The sequence below is a fragment of the Alosa pseudoharengus genome, unplaced genomic scaffold (assembly GCF_046254945.1).
Source record: "Alosa pseudoharengus isolate Yale_2024_CS ecotype anadromous, Long Island Sound unplaced genomic scaffold, YU_APseudo_1.1 YU_APseudo_1.1_scf_10, whole genome shotgun sequence".
Classification (NCBI taxonomy): Eukaryota; Metazoa; Chordata; class Actinopteri; order Clupeiformes; family Clupeidae; genus Alosa; species Alosa pseudoharengus.
Genome location: NW_027468565.1, coordinates 14,294,005 through 14,311,362, shown reverse-complemented (window position 1 = coordinate 14,311,362; position 17,358 = coordinate 14,294,005). Strand labels below are relative to the sequence as shown.

General features: G+C 39.9%; 1 protein-coding gene and 1 long non-coding RNA gene across 2 annotated transcripts; one reads left to right on the top strand and one right to left on the bottom strand.

Annotated features, from left to right (window-relative positions):
• Positions 1-16: 16 nt before the first annotated feature.
• On the bottom strand, positions 17-9,332 carry dus2 (dihydrouridine synthase 2). Its single transcript, XM_076264616.1, has 16 exons — positions 9,242-9,332; positions 8,629-8,761; positions 8,482-8,527; positions 8,253-8,344; positions 8,125-8,168; positions 7,590-7,650; positions 6,211-6,258; positions 5,981-6,046; positions 5,808-5,878; positions 5,275-5,361; positions 5,015-5,183; positions 4,700-4,821; positions 3,844-3,981; positions 3,468-3,555; positions 3,123-3,196; positions 17-919 (listed from the first exon to the last, which is right to left on the bottom strand). Exons 2-16 carry the CDS (start codon positions 8,749-8,751, stop codon positions 634-636), a joined length of 1,515 nt encoding a protein of 504 aa, XP_076120731.1. The 5' UTR covers positions 8,752-8,761; positions 9,242-9,332; the 3' UTR covers positions 17-633.
• LOC143101206 (uncharacterized) lies at positions 8,768-17,328 on the top strand. Its single transcript, XR_012982153.1, has 3 exons — positions 8,768-8,878; positions 16,443-16,525; positions 16,683-17,328. It is a non-coding gene; the product is annotated as an uncharacterized LOC143101206 (long non-coding RNA).
• The last annotated feature ends 30 nt before the right edge of the window (positions 17,329-17,358 follow it).

The following is a 17,358-nucleotide window of genomic DNA, read 5'->3' as shown; positions in this document are numbered from 1 at the left end:
AAATTAAAATCAAGCCTAATTTCATAAAAGTTTTAATAAAATTGACAAGAAAAAAAACCCTTGGCAACTATTCGTTCAAACCACAGTTTGATTAAACAGACATTTGGTATTTCCAATAAATCTTAAGACATTTCAAAATAAAAAGTGAGAGCACATTTGTTGCCCTCTGCAGGTTCAATCAAGGCAGTCACACATTATAATCGGTTAAGGAACTCTATGGTTGGTTTCATATAACTGAATGTTGACAGGCACTTTTCTGAACTCTAGACTTTTCATAATTTCTGTACTTAGAAGAGGGCAAATTATATTGTATATAAAAATGATACTTGTAAGGTCAGAAGACAGTGAAATATTTCCCATCATGCTTTAAACAACCAAACATCTTTTTTAAAATAAAAGATACAGTTTGTAACAAAAGCATGTTGAAGGACACTATAGATACAAAGAATGTGAATCCCCACAGAAGACATATTGGCCATTGAGAATATACTGTATAACTTTGTGGTTCAGTTTGAACAGAATAATATATAAGATTTTGACTTCCTTTACTGGTCTTTGAGCAGCAGGCATCCTGTTATTAAACATTCAATAAGGATAGTGATTCCTCTGAGAGGGACTACGATGAGGTTGAGTCTATGAAGCTGTCTGATTGACATGTGAGCCATTCATGACAGCCTCTTTGGTAGTTCTATTTGCAGGCTCTTCTGCTTTTTCAGGTGACTGGGTAATGTGCCGTTTCCTGCCATCTAACTCTGGCACTGGACTGTCCTCTGACTGGATCTCCCCATTTTTGTTCTCCTCCCTCTTTCGCTTATTGACCAGTTCACAGCTGTCCTCTCCCACACGTCCCTCGGGCACGCCCAGAACACGCAGACACACAACAGCGGCCGCCTGTTCTGCAGACTTCTTAGACTTCTCCCTGTTGGAAAAACAAAAGATCAGATTGTGCCCTCACCACACCTTCAGTGATTCTCTACTAAATACAAAGTACAGACAGTTGGAGTGTATGCCAAGCAAAAGAGGCCACAACAGTGAATCAATCCACATCACGCACGAACGCACGCACGCACGCATGCACAGCACGCTTCCATGCATCCAATAAACGGTTTGGAATCAGTTTATTGGGAATAAACCGAATATTCGTGTGTTATAAACACCTTATTCTGATTGAAATAAACCGAAAAAGGCCATATTCGGTTTACTATTAACCGTTTGCACACCCTAGCATATGCCTGTTTTAAACGGAACACTGGGTCATGAAAACACCTTAAACGGAATATGCTCCCAGAAGGAAGAGTGTTGTAGGCCTGCGCATGCTTAATTCGCATAGAATAAGGATAAAATGAACCAATTGTCTCTCACACACTTTCCTAATTATGGCGAAACAACGCGCACACTTTTGGAAAGACGAGGAGACAAACTTACAGCGGGGAAAATAAGTATTGAACACGTCAACATTTTTTTCAGTAAGTGTACTTCCAATGAGGCTATTTGCATGAAATTTTCACCAGACATTAGTATTAACTCAGATAATCCACCCATATAAAAAAAAAACATTAAAGTCCATAGGTAGAGTTATGTGTAATAAAGTGGAATGACACAGGAAAAAAGTATTGAACACGCCTGCTGAAATTTCTTAAATACTTTGTGGAAAAGCCTTTATTCGTAATGACAGCTTCAAGGCATTTCCTGTATGACAAAACTAATCAGTCACAGTATTCTGGTGTGATTTTGGCCCATTCTTTTAAACAGATAGTCCTTTAATATTGAAGATTCCAGGGGTCCCTCTTGTGAATCCTGATCTTTAGTTAACTTTCAAAACTGTTCAATTGGATTGAAGTCAGGGCCTTGATTTCCTTTCTCTGAGATCAATTGAGAGTTTCCTTTGTTGAATGGTGTGGATCATTGTCCTGCTGGAAGGTCTAGCCATGTCTCATCCTCATCATCCTGGTGGATGTAAAGATTCTCCAAGAACAAAATGACTCCATTCATCATTCCTTCAACTGTATGAAGTCTGCCAGTAGATGAGATGAAAAACAGCCCACACCATGATGCCACCACCTCCAACCCTCACTGTTAGGGTATTTTTAGGGTGATGCACAGTGCCATTTCTCCTCCAAATATGGTGTGTAGTATGACATCAGAAAAGTTCAATTTTGCTCTCGCCTGACCAGAATACATTCTCTCAATATTTTATAGGATTGTCCAAATGTTGTGTAGTAAACTTTCAACAAGCTTTCACATGTTTTTCTTCAGCAATAGAGTCATGCGGGCTGAGCGTGCATAGAGGCCATGGGGGTGGAGTGCATTACCTATGATTTTCTCTGTAACAATTGTACCTGCTGCCTCCAAGTCTTTCTGGAGCTTTCTCTGAGTGGTCCTTGGCTCTTGGGCTACTCTTCTGACTATCCTTCTGACTTCCTGGTCAGAAATCTTGCGAGGAGATCCTGTGCATGGCCATTTGATGATGCAGTAATGTTCCTTCCACTTGCAGATAATGGCTCCAATACTGCTTGCTGGATGATTTTGAAGGTTTGAAGTGCATCTGTAACCTGTTCCATTGATATGTTTTGCAACAATAAGGTTGCAAAGGTCTTGGGAGAGCTCTTTGCTTTTACCCATCATGAAATGTTTCTTGCGTGACACCTTGGTAACAAAAAACCTTTTTATAGCCCACCAGTATGTACTAACCCAGCTTATATCAATTTGCAGATAGGAGGGATAATTTCTTTAACTACTTATAGATTCCAGTTTGTTCCTTGCCATTCCTTGCCTTTGTGTATTGCTTTTTCTTAGCGTGTTCAATAATTTTTCTCTGTGCCATTCCACTTTTTTACTCATAACTCTACTTTTAGACATTAATGTTTGGATTTTTATATATGTGTGTGTGGATTACCTAAGTTAATACTAATGTCCGGAAGTATACTTACTAAAAAATGTTTTGATGTGTACTTATTTTCTCCGCTGTAAATGGAATTTGGGCAATAAACTGATTCAAAACGGTTTATTCCTGGCATGAAAACGTGCTGATAGAGGTCATATGCATACATACATGCACTAAAGTAAAACAGTGTGGACTGCGTTAAGAATCAGCATTGTAGGAGAATATGTTGAGTACTGACCACAGGGTGGATCTATACTTCTTCTCTGCCACAATCACAGTGGACTGGAAAGCTCGGTCCTGGCTGCGCTGCACCTGGACAGGGTGACATCACTGATTAGGTGTACAGTGTATAAAGATCCTATCTGCCAAGATCACATGCTAATGGTGACCCGCTTCTCTTTTTCTGTGATTGTTAATTAAATAAGGAGTATTTAAAAGAGCACTAAACCATTATCTGTTATAAACGTATTTCATCTATAAAACACTAATTCATTTGTTAACTAATTAATTACAGAAAACTTCGCTTTAAAAGGCACTTCAGTCCTGTGAGGCCACAAGTTGTCTCTGTTGATGCTGCGCTCACCACTTCATACACTGGCTGCTCCAGTTTCTCCCGGCGACTCCACTCCAGTAGGTACATCTTAGGTGTTATCTGAGGGGGGTACTCTCTCCTGGCCAGCACACACACATACAGCATTACATCACTAGCATCACATGTCTATATCTGTTAAACGGCGTACAAGAGATTACAATGTGCTTAATGATTCTTTGAACAATTTAAAAAGGAATATATGAATAGTAATCAAGTGTTATGGTTTGGTATCTGATTATTTTCCTTTCAATTGCCTTTGGAGCAGAAACTGTAGTTGCCACTTTACTAATGTGAAATTAGTGTGTGGGAATGACTGAGTAAAAATAAGAATTGAGAGAGTGAGGACAGGATTTCATTCTGTACTCACTTCTCAAACCGAACAGGCATGGTGATAACGTCTCCGTCTAATGTAGGGTGGCTTTCGATGGTATTGTTTTTCTCTTCTCTTCGCTGTTGCAGCTCTGACTCAATTTTGTCATAGTATTCCATCAAACTATACACCGCACTGATCAACACAAAAACATACTCAAATATCAGCACATCATTTAGCAAAAATGTGACCACAATGTGAGCATACTGTATGGGACACGATCTGGCAAAATGAGTCGGAAGTCGCACATTCTAATTTTGAGATACAGGCTGATTACATTAGCTTAGTTAAAACTAAACTCATTCACTTTGTGAATAGAGTCTGGACACTCACAATTGGGAAACCTTTCCCACACTAGCATGGTGATGGATGTAGACATAGCGTTACCTTTGAAATCCTTGGTCGAGCGTAACCAGTCACATTGATCAGGGATTCCTAACGTTACTTGCTACTTCACCTAAACTTTACAAACTGACAATAAACAGCATCGGCAGTAAGGAAACAATGTATGTGGGTCTTCCTTTGCTGTAAATAAATGTACACATTTTTCCGGCTGCAATTTTTGATGTTTGCAGGCAGGCACTGATACGATCGCTTACCACAGACACTTTCAATTTCGTCAGGTTAACCTGTACCTGCATGTAACCCGTAACTTCAAACGTGATTTTCTCAGTTTTTCAATTGGAAATAGATGGTGGGAGACCATCATTCAAAATGCTGTATCTTGGCAACAATTCAATATATGACTTTGACCAGGATATCAATTGGTGACTAATTTTGCCAGATCAGGTCACATATGTGGGATGCAGGAAATTGACCAAATACGAGAGAAGTAGATTAGTGGGTTGTATACCAGATCTCCTTAGTGGTTTGCGCAGCATGAAGCTGTTTGCCCATGGGTGACTCTACTCTGTCTCTCAGCATCTGGCACAGGCAGTACTTGGTGTTGAAAGCATTATTGTCATAACGAACTGCCTAAAATTAGAAAGAACATATGCATTAGGTCTTTAACATGTCATTCAAATGTACTCTTCCCCGATAGAATGCTGATGTATATAAATTTGAGGGGTGTTATAGAATTATAGAATTATTGAATCACTATTCCAAGACAGCTCAGTTGACAGTGGTGGTCTAGATGGCCCAGATGGTACTTGAATATGTAACTCACATATTTAATGTATTCCTCCATGACTTCATCAACAGATACTGTCCCCTTGCTGCAAAAGATGGAGGGGTTCCACATAGCAGCACGGGCGAGCATCACTGAGCATGCCCCGGTGGCCTCCCGGAACTTTGTGATGTCTGAATGGGTCTTCACCAAATCAAGAGAGCCACCACTACAAGGCCAAAGATAGAAGACTGTCTGAGACACACCATTCAACTAAGCAAAACAGACAGAGGCAGCGACAATTTCAGTGCTGGACTCACTTAGCGATAACGGGTATTGACACCACCTTAGTCACTGCCTGGATGTAGTCGCAGTGAACAGGATGCTGAGGTCTCTCCTCTTTGAATCTGGTCGATGATGAACAGTGATAAACGTGTTTAATGACATAACGTGTTTAATGACATCAACAGAAGCTAATAAGCATCTTTCCAAAAATAACATTCACAGCCTACATTTACAAAACCACCTTAACAGTTTTACAGTTTACTAATCTGCAGTTTCAAACAAATTAATCCAAACTTTTAACTGCATAAGTATACATATGTATCTTTTTATAGAATTGTTGCATTTTTTCTGTAAAAACACTTTCTTTTCAGACCTGAATTTTTTTTTTTTAAATCCCGTCTGGTAAACACATCACCGCTCTACCCAAATTGCTTATTACTTTGGCCTTGTTTAATAGAAAAAAACATGCACATTCTACTAAATATATTCAGTAATCAAAGTCAGTAATAATTGTGAATATAAAAAGCACAGGTAAGCAGATGCAGACACAGTGGGATTAACACATTACCTGCCATGCACAGCTAAGGCAGACACTCCAGTTTTTTCTATTCTTTTCACCAATTTTACAGTGTCTTCCAGCTGAAAGATATTTCAGAAATCATCATATTCTATATGAAAACCAAACCTTCTTATCAAACCAACTGAAAATGAAATTGTATGGATCATTACCAAGATACTCACAGATGGAAGAACTCTGATTTTGCATGTCACAGGCTTCGATAGGCCATTTACAAGTGTGGTCAAAATCTTCAAATAAAAGAGAAATGTCATCAACAGACACAGTCATACACACAGGACCAACATACCAGACAGGAAAGGAACAGAAATGAAATGGTACTGTAATTCAGTGACCATTACAGCTATGACAGGCCTCAAACCTAAATTGGAGAACCATCTTTGGTGGAACTTACGGCCTCTATTTTGTCCGGGTCAGAGAGAAGGGCAGCTCCCATACCGCCCTGTGTGAGCAATAGACACGAGTCAACACTTTCGGATTTCCACAGGATGTAATGTTGAGTAACCCTGCGTGACAAGACTAACTTATACCGTGATCCATTGCCCAATGTAATTATTATAGCAGATGATTCACTGATTATTCCAACTAACTAACAGCAATCATCTATGATACATCATTATAGATGTCTATTTATAACAAAAATAAATTAAAGGTGCTTTAAGCGATGCTGGGTAACGTCACTTCTGTTGACTTTCAAACAAAACAGAGCTAGCTCGCTACTTCCTCCCCCTCCCTCCCGCGCTGCTCCCGTGCAATTGAAACTCTCCTAAACATGGTTCTCGTCTGTGATTTGCTGGAACAACAAATGTTTTTATAGGCTAGTTTTGCCCAGGTTGTTTTTGTTGCCGTTTTTGGAGATTGCGTCTTTTTACAGTGTATTCAGGACACAGACAGCTAGCGGTTGGTTAGGTGATGTTTGCAGTAAGTGACATAAAATGTTTATGCGTAACATCGCTTGTAGCACCTTTAAAGGATAATTCCGGTATTTAGCACTTTGAGTCCCTTTTCTGGTTTGTTTTGGATGAACTAGAGTGGTGGACACCGAAATTTTGACGATGGGTCCTGTCTCAACTTTCTGACTTGTTTTGAATCGCATGGCTATGGGCATGCACAAACATGTCCTTAAAACAACCTTTAACGTTTGTTTTCAAAACTGTGCAACTCCCCGAGTGGTTAATTGTGGTGTTCGTTGTGATTTCAATCCGTGTTATTTGCTATTGTGGAGCTATTTTTTCAGATACCTCACAACCGTGTATAAACTTCTGCTCAATATTTGAGTCTGAAGCATAGGCAGTAAAAAAAGGTCTCGCGGGGGAAAGACTACAACCGTAAACAGACCCCCTTTGCGTTTCCGTAGCGCAGTGATATCAAGGAGCAATGAATCTTCCAACAGAAATTAATGGGATTTTACAAAATGGCAAATAAAACACGACAGAAACTGTATTTCGCTACGCTACTTGTTTTGGAACATCAACGAACATCACTAACCACTCGGTGAGTTGCACAGTTTTGAAAATGAACGTTAAGGGTTGTTTTTTGGCATGTTTGTGCATGCCCATAGCCAGCCAGTCAAAGGCGATTCAAAACGAGTCAGAAAGTCGAGACAGGACCCATCGTCAAAATGTCGGTGTCCACCACTCTAGTTCATCCCAAACAAACCAGAAAAGGGACTCAAAGTGCTAAATACCGGATTTATCCTTTAAGAATTGTTCATTCCCATCTACTGATGAGCTTAATTATTGTAAATAAACCTGACAACTAAGTAATGCTTACCTTAGTAGAGTACTCTTTAGGACAGCCCATATTGACATCAATGGCAGCAACATCATTTTGCCTGCACATCATTGACACAAATGTAAAGCACACAAAAGAGGTCAGAAAATGTCATTAAAAGGACATGAGCCCTGGATGTGTAAAAGGACATGAACACTGGCTGGATGTGTAAAAGGACATGAGCAGTGGATATGCAAAAGGAATTGAGCAGTGGATATGCAAAAGGACATGAGCAGTGTATGTGTATTGGGGAGGGGGGGGGTTCAATAGTTGTCTTCGAAATTAAACATTTGATGATGTAGTCACCTCTGCCATTGCAAGACTAAACAGGCCAGTAGTACTGTATCCATAAACTGATACTTAGTCAGTAGTATTGAGATAAAAAAGGCCCTTTAAATCACAGTGCCGGTCCGTCCAGGTCTTTCTATGTCTATGATCTACAACCTCTCTGTACAATCAGTATATCCATTAATAATAGTGATACCTAAAGTGCAACGATACAAGAAATAGTCCTGGTTAAATACTTTAAACTTACACAAGTTGGGCAACGATCAAAGCTCTCTGTGGATCTGCTGTTCCCTTGGGAAGAAAAGATGGGATGATTTCAATACAAAATATTTGTAAACCACAAATGATGTGTGATACTATGCAACAAATATTTACCATCTGAAAGACAACCCTGTCCTTTTCACGGCTGCATGTCCTAAACATGACTCGGTCATCTGGAGCAACAAAATCCACAGTGTCCAACACCTCTGCCAGTCACATGAAAGAGAATGGAGAAAATATTACAAAAGTCAACCTGAAAGAGCTGGAGGAGACTGAATAGTTCAGCCTTTGCACACATTCTCGTATTGCCTTAACTGAACTAACCATGTAAGGGTATACATACCATTAACTACTCGCTTGCACTGAGCCATTTTTATATCTATTAGCTCCTGTAAAAAGAAAATGTCATATGAATAATCGTGGCAGCAAGCAATCGTTAGCACCCAACATGACACAAAATGATGGTGCTGAGCGCTTGACTGATTCCTACCTCGCAATACACAATATCAGCACCGTAGTCCAGTGCAAGCAGTCTCATGGGTAATGTCCCAACGCGAACCATCGGTGCAAGTGCTGTTTTATTGCGAAAGCACAGCTTTGCTGTCTCAGCCATGATTGGTAGCCTTTCAAAAGATACAAAACAGGATTTCATATAGCATTGCTTCTAAGATCTAAGTGCATAACGTTAATCGCATCCAGCTGATGTGCCAATGATACAGACAACTTGTAAAGATGTAAAGGTAAGTTACTGATGTCTTGATAGACGGGGGTCATGATATATCAGCAACATCAAACTAACACTAAATATAACAAGACTAAGCACACTGTTTTTGTTCAGTAACCTCAATAAAGCTGCACTTACCTGACGTTTCAGTAAAACACAGAACCTGCTAACGACAGAAATCAACCACTTTGTACACCACATACGTTGCTAAATATTTTCCTAACTTTAGTTTGGGAGTGGTAATTTATTAGGTAGCGTTAGGCTATTATCGGTTGAACTGTAGAACTGATAACAAGAAAGCTAACATTGTTTGTTTAGTGATAACTAATAGCTTTAGATAGAAGTTTCATGTTGCAATATTTTCTTTGATGTCTCTCACCAGAAAAAAAACAGCTTTTATTCAGGTTCTCATCCGGCTTCATGCAACAAAAACAGCACAACACATGTGTTGGTTCAACACCCAATCTACTTCCTGTTCTTGTATACGTCACCAAAGATAGATACCACAGACTACAGTTAGGCTGTAGTTGGTAAGAATAATCCGGTTGCCTCCTGCTGGCCAAATGGTGGCATTGTATTATGGGCATCCATTTACAGGAGGACGTAGCCTATCTCTGAGGAAAAGGGACATTTGCCATGTCAGACATGTGTGGCCTACTATTTCTTTAATATGGCCAATAATCTTGGAGAGAGAGTGGTGCGCACAGCTGAGCGCATCTCTAGGACTCCTCTCCCTTTTCTGTGTATAGGCCTACATCAGCCGATGCAAAAATAGAGTAATCATCACAATTATAAAGGACTCTACCCAACCAAGTAGGCCTAACTTGTTCAGGTTGTTGAAATCGGGCAAGCATTTCTTAGTGGGGGGCCTTAAGCATATTTTCGCGCAAATTCATCTAAAAGCTTACTGAAGTCATACTGAAATGAAAGCTAGGGCGCCGGAGTCAGCGACCCTTGGGGTTAGGATGGCGGCCAAATCCAATATGGCCACGTGAAAAGGGTTCCGGCTATAACTTTTGAACTACATGAGTTACAAATACAAACTTGATATCTTTTTCAGCTTAATTGATCATAGGGAATACATAGGAATGTTAATATTTATGACCCGGTGCATCTGGATCCCTTATTCCTCCAATTCTAATATGGCCGCTGTCCAAAAAAGCAGTTTTGGCTGTAGTATGGGGCCTTACACCCCATTGTTTGTGCAAATTAATCTACAAGCACCAAATTTGGCACGGATGCAGCTGAGGGCATACTGAAATGATTTAGCCAGGCCGCCCGAGCCAATGGTCCCTGAGACCAACATGGCAGCCAAATCCAAAATGGTTGTCGCCTCAAAGGGATTCGGCTATAGCTTTGGAGCCAGATGAGATACAAATACAAACTTGATGTCTGTTTTACCTTTTTTGATGATGGGAAACCCATAGGAATACTTACATTTATGATTGGGTATATCAGGACCCCCTAAATTCCCTAAATTCAATATGGCTGCTGTCCGAAAAAGGGTTTTGGCTTCAAATTTTGAACCAAATGCGCTACAAATGAGGATGTGTTTATTTTTAGTTTATTGACCACAGGAAGTCCATCGGCATATTTATATGTATGCTTGTGTAAGTCTGGAACCTGTATTCTTTTCTTCTTTCTTTTTTAGTTTTTTACAACAACTTTGAAGGTTATTCTCAATGTGGATTAAAAGTGAAAGAATAAGACACAATTATTATTGCAAGGCAATATTTATGTCAAATTGTTAATAGAATAATATAGTCAATTTGTCCAAAACTCTTCAAAGGTTTGCTTAGCATATCAAAAAAACAGCAATAACATAAAAACAACAACAGTGAATTCTCATGGTCTCTCTCATGAATTTTTGCCTGAAGAAGGGTCAGCAGGGTCGAAACGTTGCCTGTTGTGCATTAAATATATGGGAGTAAAAAGCAGTGTTGCGGACATTATATTTTTTCAATTGAGTAAGTTTTCTTTTGTCCTGCACCTGCCAGAAGGTGGGATGTGCACACAATAACTGTTTGCTCTCTCATGAATTTTCATTCTCATGGTCTCTCTCACAACTGTAGTCATAAGAACAAAACACTTATAGAAAAAAGTACACCTGGTTAGAAAGGAAGTTGGTAGGAAAGGAAGTAGTTGGCTAAACACTGTTGTTGGTCATCTTCTGAGACCACAGGTGACCACTACATGGACCCATTACAATTTGCATACCGTCCAGAGGTGGGTGTGGAGGATGCCTTAATCTACCTGCTTCATAGAACACACTCTCACCTGGACAGGGGCTGGCAGTATTGTGAGGATCATGTTCTTTGATTTCTCAAGTGCTTTTAACACCATACAGCCTATGCTGCTACATGACAAGCTTTGAAGGATGCAAGTAGACACCTCCACAACTTCATGGATTACTGATTACCTGACTGACAGACCACAGGTTGTGAGAATGAAAGGGTGTGTGTCTGAAAAGGTAGTCAGTAGCATAGGAGCACCACAAGGGACTGTGTTGTCTCCTTTTCTTTTCACACTGTACACCTCAGACTTCCAGTACAACTTTGAGTAATGTCACCTGCAGAAGTTTACAGACAGTTCACAGACTGCAGTTGTGGGGTGTGTCAGTGATGGTGAGGAGACGGGGTACGGGCAATTGGTGGACCACTTTGTGACATGGTGCAGAAACAACCACCTTGTCTTGAATGTGGCTAAGACACTGGGAATGGTGGTGGACTTTAGTAGGGCCAGGCCTGAACTAAATACCATTTCAATACTAGGTGAGGAAGTTGAAGTTGTTGAGAACTACAAATATGTGCGGATTCTTATAGACAATAAACTGGATTGGAGGTACAACACTGAGGCTGTATACATAAGTATACTCTTTTGATCCCGTGAGGGAAATTTGACTCTGCATTTATCCCAATCCGTGAATTAGTGAAACACACTCAGCACAAAGTGAACACACAGTGAGGTGAAGCACACACTAATCCCGACGTAGTGAGCTGCCTGCTACAACGGCGCTCGGGGAGCAGTGAGGGGTTAGGTGCCTTGCTCAAGGGCACTTCAGTTGTTCCTACTGGTTGTTGTTCAAACCGGCAACCCTCCGGTTACAAGTCCGAAGCGCTAAGTAGGCCACGGCTGCCCCAAAGAAGGGTTAGAGCAGACTCTATTTCTTGAGAAAGCTTAGGTCATTTAATGTGTGGTCATGGTAAAATAAAATAGTTTTCATCTGTAGCTTATTTGGTTCAAAAGTTGTAGTCAAAACCCTTTTTCGGACAGTCACCAGATTGCATTTGGGGACTTTGAGGGTCCACATATACCCAATCATAAATATATATATATTGTGTTTCCCATAGCCAGAAAAGGTGAAATATTTATTAATTTTACATTTGTATAAAATAGTTTTCATCTGTAGCTTATTTGGTTCAAAAGTTGTAGTCAAAACCCTTTTTCGGACAGTCACCAGATTGCATTTGGGGACTTTGAGGGTCCACATATACCCAATCATAAATATATATATATATTGTGTTTCCCATAGCCAGAAAAGGTGAAATATTTATTAATTTTACATTTGTATCATCTGGTTCAAAATATGCAGCCTAATCCCTTTTCAGGTGGCGGCCATATTGGATTTGGCAGCCATCTTGGTCCCAGGGGCCACTGGCGCCGGCATCCTCACTAAATCATTTCAGTATGCCCTCAGCTGCATCCATGCCAAATTTTGTGCTTGTAGATAAATTGGCAAAAACAATGGGGTGTAAGGCCATATTGGAATTGGAGGATTAAGGGGTCCAGATATACTGGGTCATAAATATAAACATTTATATGTGTTTCCCATGATCAATTAAGCTGAAAAAGACATCAAGTTTGTATTTGCAGCTCATGTGGTTCAAAAGTTATACTCGGAACCCTTTTCGGGCAGCGGCCATATTGGATTTGGCTGCCATCTTGGCCCCAAGGATCGCTGGCTGCGGCGCCCTAGCTAAATCATTTCAGTATGACCTGAGCTACATCTGTGCCAAATTTGGTGCTTGTAGATAAATTGGCGCAAACAATGGGGTATAACTACAGTCAAAACTGTTTTTTTGGACAGGGGCCATATTGGAATTGGAGGGTTAAGCTGTCCAGATATACTGGGCCATAAATATAAACATTCCTATGTGTTTCCCATGATCAATTAAGTTGAAAAAGACATCAAGTTTGTATTTGTAGCTCATGTGATTAAAAGCTAGTTGGAACCCTTTTCGGGCAGCGGCCATATTGGATTTGCCGCCATCTTGGCCCCGAGGGTTTCTGGCTCCGGCGCCCTAGCTAAATCATTTCAGTATAACTTAAGCTACATCTGTGCCAAATTTGGCGCTTTTAGAAGAAATTGCTCGAAATGACCTATTTATGTGCTTAAGGCCCCCCACTATCTGTAGTTGTTTGATGGCAGCAACTGAGAGAAGGAAGAGCTATTTACCCCAGCAGGGGCGTAGCCAGGATTATTTTATAGGGGGGGCCAGCTGGGTCCAGACTTTTTATTGGGGTGGCACTTGGGAATCAAAACTACAATATGAAAACTACTCAAAAGTTTTGAAGATTAGGATACCCTGTTTTAATAATGGCAATAAATTGTGTAAAGCCAACACTGATACACAGGTCCATTCACAGACAACCTGAACAGTTTGTTGTCCACTCCAACACATTTTCCATAAATAGGCCAATGCTATAAAAAGTACATTATGATAATGCACCTTACTTAACCAGTCATATTCAAATGATGTTAACTCAAAGAACAATAATAAATACTACAAATATGGTATGCAGATATTTAATCTTATACTGATGGCAAAACTATATTTCTTTTACTCCAAGTACTTGGCTGTAAGTAACATGGCTCTGAATTAAGACATTAACCCTTAGAACCCTAGACTGTTTTAAGGGCTTTTTCACTACCTTTAGTTAGAAGCATTTATCCTGGTCATTGTAAGTGCCATACACAAACAAGAACAATGAGCCATGAACAAAGTGAAGGGAAAAAGGTGTTTCTTTGTCGAATAAATTGGGATGCAATGTGAGTCTTGAATTGGATGCCATGTAGGAATTTGCTAGGATCTCAAAACCGGATTATGAACATGCTATGCCATAGAGAAACACATTATAGCGTTGGATTATTAACATGCTTTGCCACCACAACAACACACAAAAACGTGGGGTAAGTAAGTCGAGCTATATGAAGTTATTATTTTGATGTCACTTCGTCTGTTTTATAACCCAGAAGGATGTACTTGGTATCAAATGATAGCTCTGTGTCTCCTCTTTCATCTGACATGCGTGGCATATCTATCCGATCACGGGTTCGTGAGGCCTAATTCAAACGAGAGTAATGGCTGTGCAGCGTTGGTTTTTGTACATGATGTTATTTTTCAGTCACGTTGTCTGTTTTTAAAGCCCAGAAGGATTGATATACTTGGTACCAATGGATATCCCTGTGCCTCCTCTTTCTTCTGATATGCCATATCTATGCGATCACGGGTTCGCGAGTAGCCTAATTCAAACGAGAGTGTGGGTGCGCAGGTGAACTAAATATGATGCAATTTGATTTAATTTCATGATTTTTTGTATTTTCATACTTGATCGCACAGACAAGTGTTTAGTCTCGTTGGAAAGCCCCACTTCTGCTCTGTCACGCAGTTAAGGTTTCATCTCGTTGCAATTACCGGAGCAATGTAGGCTAACAAAGAACTCAGGCAACGCAGCAGCCTGCTCTGCCTGACCAGCTATGGCAAGAACCACACGCAGTCAGCAAATTATGTTTTTATAAAGTAGCCTAGGCTAGACACTATTAGCCTACTTTTATTGGAGCCATCCGGAGATATGTGCCTAATATGCTTGCATTTCACCCGAATATTATCAAAATATGTTTGTAACAGCGTTACCGCGGGCATCCGCTTATTTTTGATCAGCCTCACACGTCAATGTCAGAGCCTACATAACAAGAACAGCCCAACGCAGCTCACTTTGCTATGATTCGTGTCACATTTTAACATTTTATTAACATTAATGTTCCAAGTCATCATCAACTCACCTGTTGTCACTGAGGTTAAGTAAGTAGTAGTCTACTGTCAAGTGTTTTTAACAGATGACTTGAATTGTCCCCTGCTGCTGCTGCACTAGGCCTACTCACGATTTGATTAGAACTGTAGGCTACACTTCCTTTCAAAGTACCGTTGAAAACGGCAGCAATCTTTTTTTTTTACTTTTCACTGAATGGAGCTGGGGGGGCCAGCAGGGTGGCCAAGCTTTGACCAGTGGTGGCCGTGGCCCCCCCTGGCCACCACGTAGCTCCGCCCCTGTACCCCAGGCCATTACACTCCTGAATATGGATATGCCTGCAACTCTTATGAATACGTAGCCTGGCTAACGCCAAACCCAATCGCGCGCGTAAGGCAACATGGGAAAACCCAGGCTAATGAATACGTTGAACTCAGTTGATGTAGGGGTCATGTGCAATCAGTAGGCCTAGCCTTTATTTTGTACAGTAGCCTATCCCATTTTAATATTATACATTTCTATTGTTATTATCTTGTATAAACTATTTTATTAATCTCTTTTTATTATTTAATGTAATCATTATTAACTGTTGCTTTTAATCTTTTATTTATATTATTTTTCATTTTACACAGTCATAGAGCTAACCAGGCTTACATTTCACCACTGTTGTAGGCTATAACAGTATAGGCTATGTGACAAATAAATCTATCTGAATAATCGTTCTGTTAAAGAACTGTTCAACACAAAACACTGGCCTATTCCCCTATAGTCAAACCATCTAAGAAGAAAAGGCTGAGTTGGTTGAATCCTTTCATCCAGCTTCCTTCAGGGCATTGGTATGGCCTACAAAGTAGCAAGGCTTACCCTTGTGTAGAAAGGTTACCTTCAGTAGTCTCTTCATCTATATTCATGACCATTAAATAGATACCCCCTTATTGTATCTATCTATCTATCTATCTATCTATCTATCTATCTATCTACCTTATTGTGGCTGTGATCGCTTTAGTAACAAACCAAACCAATTATTAAAAATATTAATTATAAGAATGAGGGAAATGAAGATAGCAGATAAATGGCAGAAGTGGCAAGAACTGGTGTTGGCTTATGTGCAGAAGACAGAGGAAATTAAATGCAATTGAGTCTTAAGTTTGTGCTCTGAGATAAAGTGTAGGCTAGATGGTCCCTGGCTGGATGTGCTTTCTAGACATTTTGTGAATGATGTGAATTACAAGTATAGCTTCAATGGATGGTCAAGAAAAACATACATCATAAGATAAATAAGCACTGAGACAAACATGGATTTACTTCAAACTGAAGGCATTGCACAATTCCAAGAGTTCAGTGTGATTTTAAGGCAAATTCTCTGTTGCAATAAAACACAGGTCACAAGTCAAGGAAAAGGTGCATCAAATTCATCAGAATACTCATGCAAATGCAGCAGCCAGTAATAACAAGTAATGATATCAGCAATACTAATATACTTTGAGTGTAGAGGTCTGTGTGTAAAATAATCACATTATATTAATCTCACTCAAAAATACATTGTACAGGTTACACTGCATACAGCATCACCAAAAGGAGACTGTCCACTGTTCCTCTGTGATGTCCACATAATCCAGAATTTGAGACAAAGGTAAGACAAGTACTTAAACTACCCCACAATAACTGGAATTTCATAATGCTGAATTTAGTTCACAATAATCCTTTCATGATATTTGATTAACAATTCAGTAATTTGTTACTGTCTTTTGTACAAATGAAGATCACTGACAGTATTGTTTGAAAGGCAGGATTTAAGAGGAAGCCTTATTTGGAAGCAGAGCGGTTTCTTTCATAAGGACAGTGGAGAGACTCTTGGAAATCATTCAGTCCTCCTCAAGACTACTCACACTTTTTTACCTGAGGCTGAACACCACATGTGTGCTAATGATCGGTTTGTCATACTAAAAACCCTTTGCTCAAAAACAAACCTCTCACAAAACTGAGCAAAATAGCAGGACTCTTCGTATAGCTTCAGTTAATTCACTGTATATTGTGAAACATTTTGACCTGAGCCAAAGGACAAAGTGCCAAAGATAGAAAATAAATGTTATAAAGATTACTTACGTATTCCCCTAGAATATGTGAGATGGTAATCAGTTTGTTTGTTATTGTGCACTGTAACTAACATTATAAACCCTACAGTTAAACCAAGGGGATGATGGGGATGATACCTGGACCAACATCTAACTCTTAGTTAGGGAGTTCCTTTATTCTTCCTATGTCCTTTATTAATTACCCAGAAATCCAATCTCCTGAGAGTTCTCCACGAGAGGCAGCATGTGATCATGGACCCACCTAAGAACGTGCAATTCAAAATTACACTGGGTGTGTAGGCTACTTACTATTAAAGAAAACAAACATTTTACTTTTGCCAAAGATTACATGCTCTTGTGCTTGTGGAAGTGACATAAGTCTAGGGCTGGT

Excerpts from the sequence above, each read along its gene's own strand:
- dus2 (XM_076264616.1), bottom strand. The coding sequence starts at position 8,751 with ATGGCTGAGACAGCAAAGCTGTGCTTTCGCAATAAAACAGCACTTGCA. Across the intron at positions 7,651-8,124 it reads TTGATCGTTGCCCAACTTGT|GCAAAATGATGTTGCTGCCA; the intron begins GTAAGTTTAAAG and ends AATGATGTGCAG. Across the intron at positions 5,184-5,274 it reads TCAATACCCGTTATCGCTAA|TGGTGGCTCTCTTGATTTGG; the intron begins GTGAGTCCAGCA and ends TTGGCCTTGTAG.